The sequence below is a fragment of the Dama dama genome, chromosome 33, assembly GCF_033118175.1.
Source record: "Dama dama isolate Ldn47 chromosome 33, ASM3311817v1, whole genome shotgun sequence".
NCBI classification, from domain to species: domain Eukaryota; kingdom Metazoa; phylum Chordata; class Mammalia; order Artiodactyla; family Cervidae; genus Dama; species Dama dama.
The window spans coordinates 60,071,797-60,086,926 of NC_083713.1; the positions used below are offsets into that span (position 1 = coordinate 60,071,797).

A 15,130-nucleotide genomic window follows, 5' to 3' on the forward strand; every position below is an offset into this window, starting at 1 on the left:
CAAACTTCCTGCAAAATTAGCTGTCATCCACTGCAAGAGTCACTAAAAGGGGCAAAAAAAAGAGGCCCAGGAAAATAAAAAAGCTGATCAAGAGGCAAAACGAGCTGCCAGGAAAGCTACCTCTGCCACTGCTATCTGCCCCCTTTTCCCCAAGGAAACCCTGACTCCAGATTATACCCCAGAGGGACATTCCCGATATGCTGAGCGGGGGTGGGAGATTGGGTCACATGGGTGGTTTCAGACTGATCAGGCCCAAATAATACTCCCTGATTCTCAGGTTTGGAAAATTACTAACTCCTTACATAAGAGCACCCATTTTGAAAGAGATAATCTAAAAATCTTGCTTAAGTCTATTCTCTACCATCCCCAGTTAGCTAAGGTTGTTAGGTCACACAAAATTGTGATACCTGTCTAAAAAATAATTCAAAAACCAGACCCTTGCCACCTCCTCTAATTAAACCTGTCCAACATCGGGGATCATACCCAGGAGAGGACTGGCAAGTAGATTTTACAGCCATGCCAAAGACCCAAGGGTTTTCTTATTTGCTAGTCTTTATTGACACATTCACAAGATAGATCGAAGCGTTCCCTACTGAGACAGAGCTACAAAAGTCTGTAAGGCTCTGCTGAAGGAAATAGTGCCTAGGTTTGGGCTGCCTCGGTCACTTCAGAGTGACAATGGGCCCTCATTTACAGCCACGATATCCCAAAACCTAGCCGCATGCTTAGGCATAAAATACCGGCTCCACTCATCCTGGAGGGCTCAAGCTTCAGGAAAGGTAGAGAGAGCCAACCAGACTCTTAAAAGGGCTCTGGCTAAGCTATGCCAAAAAACACACAATAAGTGGACACACATGCTACCCATAGCCCTCATGAGGGTACAGACATCCCCCAAACGGCCACTATTGTTAAGTCCTTATAAAATGATATATGGACGTCCATTCTTAACTTCTGATTTGTTTTTTGATGAAGATGCCAATACACTCTTAAAACATATAACTGACCTGGGAAGGTTTCAACAAGAACTCCAACGGTATGGAGAACAGATCCTCCCTAAACCACAGGAAGACTTAAAAAATCCCCAGGTAGAGCCAGGGGATCAAGTATTAGTAAAGACCTGGCAAGAAAAAGAGAGTCCAAACCAGCTGTCCGAAAAATAGACAGGGCCATATCAGGTTGTTCTAGTGACCTCAACTGCTGTAAAAGTAAAGGGTCTATCTGCCTGGGTCCACAATTCTAGAATAAAACCCTATGGCCTACAGGAGGGGGAGACAAAAACTGAGACTCCAAAGCCAGAGGACAGCTATTCCTGTGAACCTGTTAAAGATCTCAGGCTCTTGTTCAAGCGGAACCCCATCAACCCTCCCTCAGATAAGTAAAATGCATCATATGATGTTCTTCCTCTTTCTAATTATATCTCCCTGTGTGGCTATTGATCTCTCCCTAAACGAGGCATATACACTTGCAAACCACACTGCTTCTCAACTTAACCAGCCCATGCTGGATCTGCATTAATGGCAAAAGTTGGGGATATGTCCAACCTATCCCAGGGTATCAATGGCCCACCCTTCCAGCTGAGCTACGGGCTGTTACTCAGCGCACCCCATCTGGACGTAGTATGGCCTTTTGGGAAAAAGGGGAAAAAAACTTCATGCCTTGGTACCAGCAACAACTGTCTCTATTTACCCCCTCGATGACATCTGCAATCCCACCTGAGCCCTTATTTTCTCTCTTGACTAACATCCCTCAAGTGACCTTCCCTATCTGTCTAAAAAGCCACTCCCTAACAGGGGTGTCAGTTGAAAATCTAGATGACTCACAATGTGGGGTGACCTTCACTGTTGAAACTAATGAGAAAAACCGGGACCTAAAAATTTCACTAGGGTATTACGATTTAGCCCAAAGTTTAAAAACTAGAGGTTCTGGCAGAACCGACACACTATACCTATCCCCAAACATGAGGCTCTCCTCAGATGCCATTAACCAGTCTCAAAAATCCATGTTCTGTTCTGGACGACCAAAGAACCACACCCGTTCGTCCTGGTTTCTAAACCGGACGGGCAACTCTGACCCCTGTTATTCCCTTGTAGGGGTACCCACCCCTAAAAACCTAACCCTATGGTGGGAGCCCAAACGAAATACTCTCTACCTTGAGGACAAAACCCAGGATGCCTCACAACACTTAAATCTGTTTCTAAATGCCCTCACTGCTGCCGGTTTTGCAGCAAGTGGGGTGACAGTCTCCTCCCAGCTGCTAAAAGACTGCCCCTGTTCCATTATGCCATGTTCCAGTTGTAAGGCAGATAAAAATCCTGTTCCTCTTTGGCAAACCCATTTTGCTGCCCAACTTAAACCTAGTCATGGTGTCTATTTCATATGTGGGGATAAAGCTTATTTATCCCTACCACCTTTTTGGTCAGGAACTTGCTCCCTAGGGTATGTTACGCCCCACATAGATCTGGCCTGGAGTAATACCTCCTTGCCTCTACCAGTATATACCAACCAGAGGATACGTCGTGCGGTAATACTTACCCCTATTTTCCTGGCATTAGGACTGACTGCTGGTTTAACAGGAGTTGCCGTGGGGGGAACTTCTTTACATAAATTTCAGCAGCTTTCTACCGACACTGCTGTATCCATAGAAAAAACAGCGAAGACCCTCCAATGCCTACAATCCCAGTTAGACTCCCTAGCCGCAATGGTCCTACAAAATCGTCGGGCCCTAGACTTATTGACTGCAAAACAGGGAGGCACTTGTCTATATCTAAAAAAAGAATGCTGTTTTTATTATAACCAGTCTGGGCAGGTCCAAAAAGATATCAAGGGGCTTTTGGAACAGGCTACAAAGATCCGGGATTTAAGTTCAACAGGTGTATGGAGTTCTCCTTCTTTCCCTTCTTGGCTCTTACCATTCATGGGTCCAGTGATAACTATCCTATTAGGCCTCCTATTTGGCCCTTGTATACTCCAACTCCTTACAAAGTTTATCTCCAGCAGACTCCAGCAGTTCCAGGCCAAATTGATGTTACTACAAGGGTGGGAGCTGGTTTCAAATATAAAACACCCCAACTTAGATCAGGTAGAGAGAGACTTCTGCTCTGCTAGGCAGGCCTACGCCCCGACACAGCAGGAAGAAGTTACAGAAGAAAGAGACCTCCGCCCCAATTCCCAAGAAGCATCTTGAGTATGAAGTCTCTCAGGGGGGAGTTGTTAGGGGAAGCACACTGATTGAAACCGCCCACCCTGGTCAGGTACCACAGTAACCATTTGCATGAGTTGTTTTATGGCAGGAGATCCTGATAAGGAATACGGAACTAATAGGCCACCACCAGCCGGAAGAGTTCGGGAAAGATCGAGAGGAGACACTACCTGTCCGTCCACTTCCCAGAATCCCTCCTGCTAGCATCCATCTTGGCTGAGCGATGCGTGCGCCACCAGGAAAGACTCTGAATTAGAATGATTGGCCAAAGACCACCCGGAAACTAATCCCATCACCATAAAACCCAAGACTGCGAGCCACGCGGCAGAGCAGTTCTCCTGGGTTCCCTTACCCTCCTGCTCTCCACCCGGGTGCCCTTTCCCAATAAAATCTCTTGCTTTGTCAGCACGTGTCTCCTCGGACAATTCTTTTCCGAGTGTTAGACAAGAGCCCAGTTTCAGACCCTGGAAGGGGGTCCCCCTTCCTGCAACACTTTTTACTTAGATGGTGTGTGTCAATTATCTGGAACTGTTCCTGAGTTCTTTATATCATAAAACGTAGGTAGTATGGTAAAGGAAAAAATGGGGATTCTAAAAATGAGTTTAACACTAATTATACCTGAATATCCTTAAAATGGTAATTAAAATACAAACACTGTTTGCAAAAGTTAGTTCAGCCCCACCCCCTCTCCAGTGAATGGAATAACTGAAGGAACAATAGGCCTTTCATATCTGATGCTCAGAATATAAATCTGCTTTGTATCATCATCTTATTGTTCTAGTTAACACTATACTCTTCCGCACCTCTCTGTCCTTATAATTCCTACTTCCTCTAAGTGTTTGGTCAGTTTTAGTTTTGCTTCCTCTGAATGCCTTCCAGTAGGACATACATGGATGTTATTTATGATCTATTCTATGCTGCTGCCTACACAACCCAGAATGATCTGACCCCAGTATTTTTTCCAAACTCATCTCATGCTGTCTCCTCCTTGCACACCTTATTTCAGACTCACTGGGTCTGATGGTTAATTTCATGTATCAACTTGATTGGGCCACAGGGTGTCCAGGCATTTGGTCAAACATTATTTTGGGTGACTCTGTGAGGGTGTTTCTGGATGAGGTTAATATCTGACTCTCTTGTGTTTCCAGTTTGCCAGCTGCACATCTTGGAACTTCTTAGCCTCGATAATTATATGAGCCAATTCCTTAGAATGTATAATATATATACAGATATATGTGTGTGTCTCTGTGTGTGTGTATCTGTCCTATTTGTTTCTTTGAGGAGCCTGGATTAACACACTAGGTTTCTCATGAAGCTCTTTCTTGCCTCAGGGACCTCTGACATGCTGTTCCCTTTGCCAGAACTTGCCTTTCCCTGGTCTTCCCACGGCTGTCTCATTCTCATCATTTGTCTCTACTCAAGTTGTTTCCTCTTCCTGGAAGTTTTCCGTGACCACATGAGTAAAACCCCTGCTCCCACTACTCCACAAACCCTGATGCTCCACCAGGACACTCTCTTTATTTTCTTCTTATCACTTAGGCCTGAAACAGTAACTATTTGTGTAATTTTTGTGGTTGTTGTTTGCCCACTCTTTTCCTTGGTGTTTCATCATAAGGGAAGCAAACCTCTCATTCTCGTCCACCAGTGGATCTCTGTGCTCACAGAGAAGCCTAGCTTGTACTAGCTACTCAGAAAATATGCTTCCTTGTATTTATTTAATGGTGTGAGGAACTCAAGAACAGTTTCAGAAAATTGACATATCCTGTAATTATTTTAAGTAGTTTTTTGTCTACATCACCAGCATTAGGAGAAATAAGAACAGAGACTATGATGATAAAACTTCAGCTTTGAATCTTTATTATCAGCCACCCAAGAAAGCAGGCAATACTTCCCCTTTCTTCCTACCAAATAAGAATCACATGGGTGACGTACATGGAAGTACCCTGAATATGCGAACCATGGTTTATATTATTATACAGTAGCTATATTTTAATAGTTTAATGGTACAATAGGATAATAGTTTAACATTGGAAACGATAACTGTTATTGTACCTTCTTTTCCCACTTTGTATTGTGCTTGATTTCCTTTTGACACTTTATGAGCACTTCATATTATCAGATATTCTTTGCAAACATGATTTAGTGACTCTATGTATTGCTTTGTGTGGATGTATAATAATTGCAAATCTCCTGATTGCTGGATATTTAGAGTTCTTTTATTTACATTAAACTTATATTGTGATATGTCATAATAGATCAAATATGTATCTGATTATAGTTTCAGAATGTGTCTTCAGACGGAATAATACAGCAAAAGAAAAGAATTTTTATGGCATTCTGAGCATAATGACACATCGTTTTTCATTAGAGATCATACCAGTTTACATGCTTTACATTTCCCAAGTGTTGAGTGAGACATATTTTTTACCTCTAGCATTCTTATGGGTGAGGGACATTATTTTTGCTGTTGAATGCATATTTATGGTATTATTGGTGAAGCTGAGCATTTTTGTATATATATTGGACATTTATTTTTCTCAGAATTGCTTGCTGTTGTTTTGACCGTTTTTCTATTGGATTTAAGGATTTCTTTCATTTAATCAATTTGTATGAGTGTATTATAGATTGATGGCTTCTATCATTTATCATGAATCTTTCAAATATTTTTCCCAATGTGTCTTTTGTCATAAATTTATATATGACACAGAACTTTTCATTTTCAGGTAATCAGGTTTATTGATAGTTCTGGCTATGGTTTCTTTTTATCATATTTATGTGTTGAAAGTTCTTCTTTGGTTTGAGATCACATAATTATTGATATTCTTTTTCTCCTATTCTGATAGAATTTTATTATTACTTTAACTCCTAAGCCACCTGGAATTTGGGGTACCAAAGTAGGGATTTTACTTGTTTCCTGTCTTCATGCCTAGTCAAGCATTGCTCATTCATTTTATCAGTTTCCACATGCCAAATCCTCCATAGACTAACATACGTTTCTTGGGCATTTGTTCTATTCTAATCTACTGGTTCAATTTTGCACTGACACCATTCTATGAAAAATTATTATGGCATTACCACGTGGTGTGATTAGGCAAAATGAGTTTCTCATTAGTGCTCTTCTTTTTTTTTTAATTTATTTATTTACTTTTTCAGTGGGTTTTGTCATACATTGACATGAATCAGCAATAGATTTACACATATTCCCCATCCCCATCCCCCCTCCCACCTCCCTCTCCACCCGATTCCTCTGGGTCTTCCCAGTGCACCAGGCCCGAGCACTTGTCTCATGCATCCCACCTGGTCTGGTGACCTGTTTCACCATAGATAATATACATGCTGTTCTTTCGCAACATCCCTCCCTCACCTTCTCCCACAGAGTTCAAAAGTCTGTTCTGTACTTCTGTGTCTCTTTTTCTGTTTTGCATATAGGGTTATCATTACCATCTTTCTAAATTCCATATATATGTGTTAGTATGCTGTAATGTTCTTTATCTTTCTGGCTTACTTCACTCTGTATAATGGGCTCCAGCTTCATCCATCTCATTAGGACTGGTTCAAATGAATTCTTTTTAATGGCTGAGTAATATTCCATGGTGTATATGTACCACAGCTTCCTTATCCATTCGTCTGCTGATGGGCATCTAGGTTGCTTCCATGTCCTGGCTATTATAAACAGTGCTGCGATGAACATTGGGGTGCACGTGTCTCTTTCAGATCTGGTTTCCTCAGTGTGTATGCCCAGAAGTGGGATTGCTGGGTCATATGGCAGTTCTATTTCCAGTTTTTTAAGAAATCTCCACACTGTTTTCCATAGCGGCTGTACTAGTTTGCATTCCCACCAACAGTGTAAGAGGGTTCCCTTTTCTCCACACCCTCTCCAGCATTTATTGCTTGTAGACTTTTGGATAGCAGCCATCCTGACTGGCGTGTAATGGTACCTCATTGTGGTTTTGATTTGCATTTCTCTGATAATGAGTGATGTTGAGCATCTTTTCATGTGTTTGTTAGCCATCTGTATGTCTTCTTTGGAGAAATGTCTGTTTAGTTCTTTGGCCCATTTTTTGATTGGGTCATTTATTTTTCTGGAATTGAGTGCTCTTCTTTTAAAAACAACATTGACTGTCTTGTTGACTCATTCAGATAACATTTCGACTCTTTATGTAAATGCAAACTTTTATATTTTGTTGGAATTACACCAAGCATGCAAATTAATTTGGTAGAATTTTATATTTTTACAATTTCTTCAGCATTATGTCACAGAACTAAGACTTTATTCTTTTTCATTTATTTCAAGAATTGTTTTAAGCTCTACAGTGAAGGTTTCTAGTTTTTTTAAAGGTCACTTAAGGTTTTCATTAAGATTATAACTCAATATTGTATATTTGATTACAGTTCTTTATTTAGGTAGCTCTGATGTTGTTATACTATTTCTAAGGAAGTAAATGTTGCTTATATGTGTCATCACTCAGTTTCGTATATTGGGAGAAGAGTTGAAGAGAAACAAGTCCAGGTTAGTGAGTAAAGAAAGCACATAGGATTCAGGTGAGGAGTCACTTCCACACAAACGCAGCTTATAAACCCCGATATAGCTTGTAGTTTTAACTTGGTTCCCATCATGCCTGATTTTTCACTTGTAGATAGTTGTCTCTTTGATTTATAATAAGTATTTGAGAGTTTATTATAAAAATACACACCATTATTATCCTCCAGTTGGGCTTTCCTGGGGCCTCAGTGGTAAAGTAGGGTATGGATAGCAAGGACAGAACAGAGAAACTGTCTATAGTAATGGTGAGATGTTATCAGACAAAATCAGAGCTGATAGGATCAGATGCTCGCAGAAGGAGGGAGGGGTCACTTTGCAGGTGGGGAGCCTTCTGCCCTCCAACTCTCCCTGCTCTTCTCCCTTTTCAGATGACTTCACACCAGGGAAGTCAGTTATTTGAATGGATTCTTTCAGAAAAGTGTTTCTTGTATCCTAGATGGATGCACAAAATATTTTTTCCCACCATAGGGAAAAAATAAACAAACAAACTGCTACGAAAGAAGGGTTGAAGTAGCCCTATTGGAACAATATGCAAAGAACAAAGCAAGTGGGGGCTGAAAACCAAATACCATATTGATTACAGTCTCTATGGAGAAGGCATCATAAGTTTCACACCAACTTCCAAATCAACTTTTGGGTTCCACTGCAGCAAGTTTCTTGAGAGCAGGGTTTGTATCTTCATCGTTGCATCGATGAAGCTTAGCCCAGAGTTCACTAATGTTGGATTGTTCAAACATGGGTCTGTTTATAAGTTGCCTGCCTCTGCTTAATACAGGAATAAATAATGTCTCAAACATTTTCAGGCACCCTTTTCCCCTCTCCTATTTTGATGTGAGTTATATTGAAGACTAAGTGTTTTATTTATCAAATATAAATCCTGGCACTAGAAGGCAAGTCTAAGGACTTCTTGCCTTCCTGTCATTCTAATTTATGAATGGTACAAGGTCGCCATCCACCTCCAGTTCAGAGCTCCCATGAACTTGAACCCGAGGATCCTCCTTCTATTTAGCTTACTGCTGCAGTGGTCCTTGTACTGGTTTTGTCTAGGACAGACTGCCCGTCTCTTGACTTCTCTCTCTCCTTTTTCCTCACCCTGGTTTACTGAGATGCAGCCCTTTTTATCTGCTCACAGATGTGAACTCCTAAGTGCTAGTTTGTGATCAAGAAGCAACAAAGCTGTCATCTCCCTAAATATATTTTTATATTTTGCTCAGTGTTGTCACTATAAATAAGAGAAAGTATTGCTGATGGGATTTTTCATGTGTGTGCTCTCTTTCTCTCTTCCTCTTCATCTACTTTATCATCACCAGGCCCCTGAGCTGTGCCACCACCCTGAAACAAATGGGGGCAAGCAACCAATTACATTAAAATGCAATATAAATAGAGGGAACAAACAATTTTTAACTTTGGTTTCCTGAAAAACGGCTCCCATTCTGGTGGCTAGTCAAGGACAGAGAACAAATAAAGAGGTTATTTGGGTATCATTTCATTTGAACTATCATAAGGATGTAAGTGGCCTGGGGGAACAGTCCCACCGAGACCTTGCTGTCTCACAAAGAGTTGTTTTTGTCTCTGTCACTTATTTGGGAGAATACTGAGATAGAAGGTATTTCTGTCGGAGTCTTACGGAAATTATTCTGGGAACAGTACCCGTGAAAAGGATTGTGAGAATAATGAACGTGGAGATTTGAATCCCTCATGTCTTCTAGAAATGGAAAGACAGGAAAAGATAGAAATGCCCTGCCAAGAATTGTCGTACATATGCCACTCTCTCTCACAGCAGGCAATGCCGTCAAGCATCAAGGTGACCTTAGAACCTGAGCATGTGGAAGGAAGAGGTAGTCACACATTTAGCAGGCTGTCTGGAAACAGGTGGAGCAGTGGTCAATATATCACATATGTTGCAGTCTCCCTTGTCATGCCCATGGCAGATAGTATAAGTGAATTAGGATCTGATCTCCCCCACAACCCACATTTTCTCTTTAAATATGTTGCAAATCAGAATGCCAGGTATGTTAGCCACCTCCTGGTGGCAGCATACCAGGAGAATCTACGTGCTATCTATGATCTGGAGTGACCTGAGACATCTATCTGTGAAGTCAGATTGGAGGAAATGTGATCTGGGCGTGATTTAAGAAGGAAGCACCTGCCCCCTCACCTTGAGTTTCTGCCCCGACTCCAGGTACAGTCACACCCCTCGCCATGACTGCCCTGGGGTGGGTTTTTACACTTCTCATGGCATCATACCCATTTAACTTTGCTTTCTACTCTGCCCTGTTGCTTCTGCCTCTGTAATATCCAGGCAAGACTGAGGGGCTGTCTTGCTGGGGATGTGACTGGAGTGGAGTTGAGGTGATGACGAGGGAGAGGGTCTGGGTTTTCTCTCCATCTCTGTCTACACTCATGTGTTTAGTATGTCTTGAAGTTTTTGATTCTGGTCTTGGGATCGACAACAAAATCTCCAGATGCCTTAATTGGCATTCTGCTCAGCTCCTCTGATGCCCCTTTCTGATTTTTAGGTTTCCTGGGAGATCACTGGACTAGTGATGGCCACTATGATGATATCTATAAATAATTTTCCCACAAATAAGTTGCTAAGGTCCTACAGAAATGATGCTTGAGCTTCATAATTTTTAGACAAAGCCTGCACATCTGCCTTCATATCAGGTGTTGCTCTAATACTGATTTTTTCATATTGTCATGAACCTTTCTGATATATTCTCCCTCCTTCAATTCAAACAGCCTCACTGAAGTTTGGTAATAGTCTCTGAAAACTGGCCACCAAATCATACTTGTCTACAATAATGTAGATACATTTCAGTATATGTAATTAAAAATAATTTTAATTATAAAAGCTTTCAGTCATACTTATCTTCATAATGAATGTTGTGTTTCTGGAAATATTCAAGTTTGTTATGCACAAATATGTGTAGACAGTTTGAGGGACAAAGGGGCTGGAGGAGTGTTTTCTGAGATTCTGTTTCTTTAGAAGATTCTTTCTTCCAAATGTGATTTTTAAAACGAAGAAAAGAAATTGAGGGGAAACAGCTCAATCTTCAGATCAGGCAATTGCTTCAGAATGAGGGGTTTGTGGCTGTTCTCAGCTGTGAGGATTCTGAAATTCTTGCCAACCTCAAACCTGACTCTTAAATTTCTAATTTTAAGTGTATCCCACTGAGTTAAGACAATGCTTCTCTCTGAAAGATGACACTCATGAAACAGTCATTGTTGTAATTATCTGGTTATGTGAAGCAAAATAGGAGGGAATGGTCATGCCTTAGAAGTCTTGAGTAAGGGAGAAGCATTATGCCTTTGGGTCACATCCTTCACACTTTGGGGACATCTTGAAGTCATGGGAGTCACTTTTTCTTTGACCAGTTTTATGCTACCAGAGCATTTTCACAAACTAGACTTCTAACATAGCTGTGCCCTTTGCACCAGCTCAGCACCTTACCTCATCACCTCCCTAACATCCTTCACCTGCCACCATGTGCTAAGCTAGACTTCATCTCTCTTCTCCACCAGTGTCCAGTTTTCCTCAGAAGCTACTTTTATGTCACCTTCCCCATCCCTGCCCCTTCCCTCTCTGCCATGGCCTTCAGAAGCAGGTTTCTTCCTATTTCATGGCTCATAGGAAAACAGGAAGGTCCCTGCTCACTGCAGTCCCATTTTCTAGAAAAAGAGCATCTTCTCAGCCTTCTCACAGCAGTGTTGACAAATGCAACTTAATGACATCAACATTAACCCCCTCTTGTTTTAAGTAGCCTGAGAGACAGCATGCACAATATTGGCTCTTGCTTGAGCTACGAGGAACAGGGCAAGACTCCCAATGGACTAACTGATTCACAAATGTACATGAAAAACCCTCTGATGGTTTCAGAAACACTAGTGTGATGGGAGACATGCAGGACCAGAAAAGGGTATGCTGAGGTTCTGAAGTGTTCAGGTGGGGCTGAATGAATCTGGTCGGGCCTTAAAGTTCATTTGTCCTCACTAGGACCAGGTTGCTGCTACCTGGGAATATTTGGTTTACCACAACTACATTATTCCATGGGTGTAGTATCAACTGCTCTTGGAAGATATGAGACTCCAATGAGCCCCTAAAGTCACTTTAATTTCTATAATTGTCCACAATAAAATAATTTGGGAAAAAGTCTTATAGGTTTGTTTTAATAACCAATCAACTCAATTATATCTGAAGACCTACCCCTGTGAGTATAAATCTTGTTGATATTTGGCTTAATAGAAGATAGCTGGATTCCCATTTCTGCTTCTACATTCAATCTGTTGTCTGTTGTTTTGCAGAAATATATGAAGAAATTCTGTCCTCAGATAGACATGTAGTTGGAAGAGTAAGGAGAACTTTACTTGCCTTTGTAGATCAGTGTAAATACTCTTTTTTTGATGGTACACCAAAATTCAGCAAGTAGTAGTTTCTTAAAACTGTGTTTGAAATCTGAAACCATTTCAGTGAACTTTTCTTGACTCCCTTACATTACAACCCATTATCTCAGCTTGCATTTTGATTACTGTAGCCTTGTAGTATAGTGTGAAGTCAGGGAGCCTGATTCCTCCAGCTCCATTTTTCTTTCTCATCATCTTGCATGTTGAGTGGATTATTTTATCATGCATGATTCTGTAACATCAGACATTGGAAAATATTGGTTCATAGCTTTTCAGATGTTCACACATTTCATCATTCAATATCAAAAAATCACGTTTATTTGTAGCACCACCAAGCCTATTAGAAAAGCCTTTAACTGTTAAGAAGCTGGCAAGCTCATGGTGATGGATACAGGCTTTTCAAAATTTAAATTTCTACTTGAAAACTTGAATTTTATCACTGGCAACAAATACTGTCAGTCATTTTCTTTGAAGTGATAGATTTACTCACTTTCATGATATTTCCCAAATACCCAGATCGGAATAGCCACAGTTTGCCTCTCTTTTGTACTTTCAAGTAAGAGTGGCATTTGTGAATAAGATGAATAGTTCAGTTTGCACTTCAAACAGTTGCCCAAGTGCTTTGTTTGAGGTTAACCACCATCCTTCAGGATGCAACAGAAATGCAATTGTTTATGCATGCTTCCTGTTTTATTTATGATGGTTCATTCTATGTGTTCAGTTGGTAAGTCATGTCTGACTCTTTGTGACCCCATGACTGCAGTGTGTCAGGCTTCTCTGTCCTTTAATATCTCCCAGAGTCTGCTCAAACTCTGTTGAGTCATTGATCCTATCCAACCGTCTTATCCTCTGTCACCTCCTTCTCCTCCTACCCTCAGTTTTTTCCCAGCATCAGGGTATTTTCCAGGGAGTTGGTTTTTTGCCAACTCGGGTGGCCAGAACATTGGCTCCTCAGCTTTAGTATCAGTCCTTCCAATGAATATACAGGGTTGATTTCCTGTAGGATGGACTAGTTTGATCTTGCAATCCAAGGGACTCTCAGGAGTCTTGTCCAGTACTACAATTCGAAAGCATCAATTCTTCAGTGCTCAGCCTTCTGTATGATCCAACTCTCACATTTGTACATGACTACTGGGAAAACCATAGCTTTGACTATATGGATCTTTGTCAACAAATGATGTCTCTGCCTTTTAATATGCTGTCTAGGTTTGTCATAGCTTTCCTTTCAAGGAGCAACTGTCATGTACCCTGCATATAAGTTAAATAAGCAGGGTGACAGTATACAGCCTTGAAATACTCCTTTCCCAACAACCAGTCCATTGTGGCATGTCTGATTCTAATTGTTGCTTCTTGACCTGCATACAGGTTTCTTAGGAGACAGGTGGTGGTCTGGTATTCCCAGTCTCTTTAGGAATTTTCCACAGTTTGTTGTGACCCACACAATCAAAGGCTTTAGCATAGTCAGTGAAGCAGAAGTAGATGATTTTTCTGGGATTCTCTTGCTTTCTATATGATCCAATGAATGTTGGCAATTTGATCTCTGATTTCTCTGCCCTTTCCAAATCCAGCTTGTACATCTGGAGTTTCTGCTGAAGCCTAGCTTGAAGGATTTTGAGTATTACCTTGCTAGCATGTGAAATGAGTACAATTGTGTATTAGTTTAATCATTCTTCAGCTTTTCCTTTCTTTGGAATTGGAATGAAAACTGAACTTTTCCAGTCCTGTGGCCACTGCTGAGTTTTCAGGTATCCTGCATTGCTGGCAGACTCTTTACCATCTGAGCCCCCAGGGAAATCCCATGTGTCAACTAGGGTGTTTCTGTATGATTCTACTCTTCCCCATCTCTCTTGGAAAGTAAGAAGAGCAAAGAGATTTCTATAAACTGACAACCAACCAAATCAAGTTCAACATCAGGTAATCCTTCCTCCCAGCTCTTAGAGGAGTTGAGTGGGTACAGGTGTCTCTCCAGGTTTGGTCTCTGTTGATGCTGCAGCTGGTGAGAGGTCAGCGCCATCTCTCACCCCTACTCAATTTGCTTCAACCCAGAGAGGCCTCTTTAAATAAGAGTAAGTACGTCTGCAATTCCAAACCTCATTTCATGCATAATTGATAGTTCATAAGAAAGTATCATATTCCAAAATATAAAAAAAAATGGATGAGGTTGAGGTCCTTTATGGTTGTTGTGTATTCACATCAGGAAGAAGAACCCTTTAAGGAGAAGAATATGGTATTTTCATTTGCATAAAGGCAATAAAACTCTTTCAGCAGCAATTTCCCCATATATAAAAAGTGAGAACATAGCACCTCAGTGACACTGACATCTGTTACTTAAACAGATGCCACCTTCTAAACTCACTCAAGCAACCCTCTGCTCCAACCAGAGACCCCTAAAAAAAATTAAATGTGCGGCTAGAGCTTAAAAGGAGGACTTTGAATAATGATTGATTTTTACTTCTCAGCTTTTTTATGAATCTGCTTCGACTTTTGTGTGTTTTTAATTTAGCAAAATCTCCATCTCTCTCAGTAATTCCTTGCTTCTGGTTTAATCTCCACAGTCTACAAAATCCAGTGCTTCCACCTTAAATTCATTGTGATTAACATTAGCCCTTCTGAGGACAAGATAAATCATGGCTTCTGTTTGTTTCTTCTTGCAAATGTACTTTAATGACTACACAGGGCAGGGCGCTAGCATCATCTAAAAGAGGAATGCAACTTGGTTTCTTTTTTTAAAATAGCACAAAGAGTCCCAGACTGATTTTTACCAGTTAAGCAATACTTGCCCAGGCTGAGACTGATAAGCGCCTTCAGAAGTTAGGCTTACACTTCTAAATCAGCAGTTCATGAAAGGCATTACGAAAAACTATTATACTGCTATAATGGATGACAGCACAGTTGTATATGTTACACCTTGAAGTAAGCAGTAGGATTTTCAATCACCTGATAACCTTGAAACTGCTAAGGTATCAAATTGCTATCATGAATAT

At 40.9% G+C, this 15,130-nt stretch overlaps 1 protein-coding gene across 1 annotated transcript; it reads left to right on the forward strand.

Annotated features, from left to right (window-relative positions):
• The first annotated feature begins 1,618 nt into the window (after positions 1 to 1,618).
• Positions 1,619 to 10,317, forward strand: LOC133051015 (syncytin-2-like). The gene is made up of 2 exons (XM_061135392.1): positions 1,619 to 2,870; positions 10,262 to 10,317. Exons 1-2 carry the CDS (start codon positions 1,619 to 1,621, stop codon positions 10,315 to 10,317), a joined length of 1,308 nt encoding a protein of 435 aa, XP_060991375.1.
• Positions 10,318 to 15,130: the final 4,813 nt, after the last annotated feature.

Coding starts and splice junctions, on each gene's coding strand:
- LOC133051015 (XM_061135392.1), top strand. CDS start 1,619: ATGGCCTTTTGGGAAAAAGGGGAAAAAAACTTCATGCCTTGGTACCAG. Junction 2,871..10,261: donor CCGGGATTTAAGTTCAACAG/GTGTATGGAGTT, acceptor TCTGATTTTTAG/GTTTCCTGGGAGATCACTGG.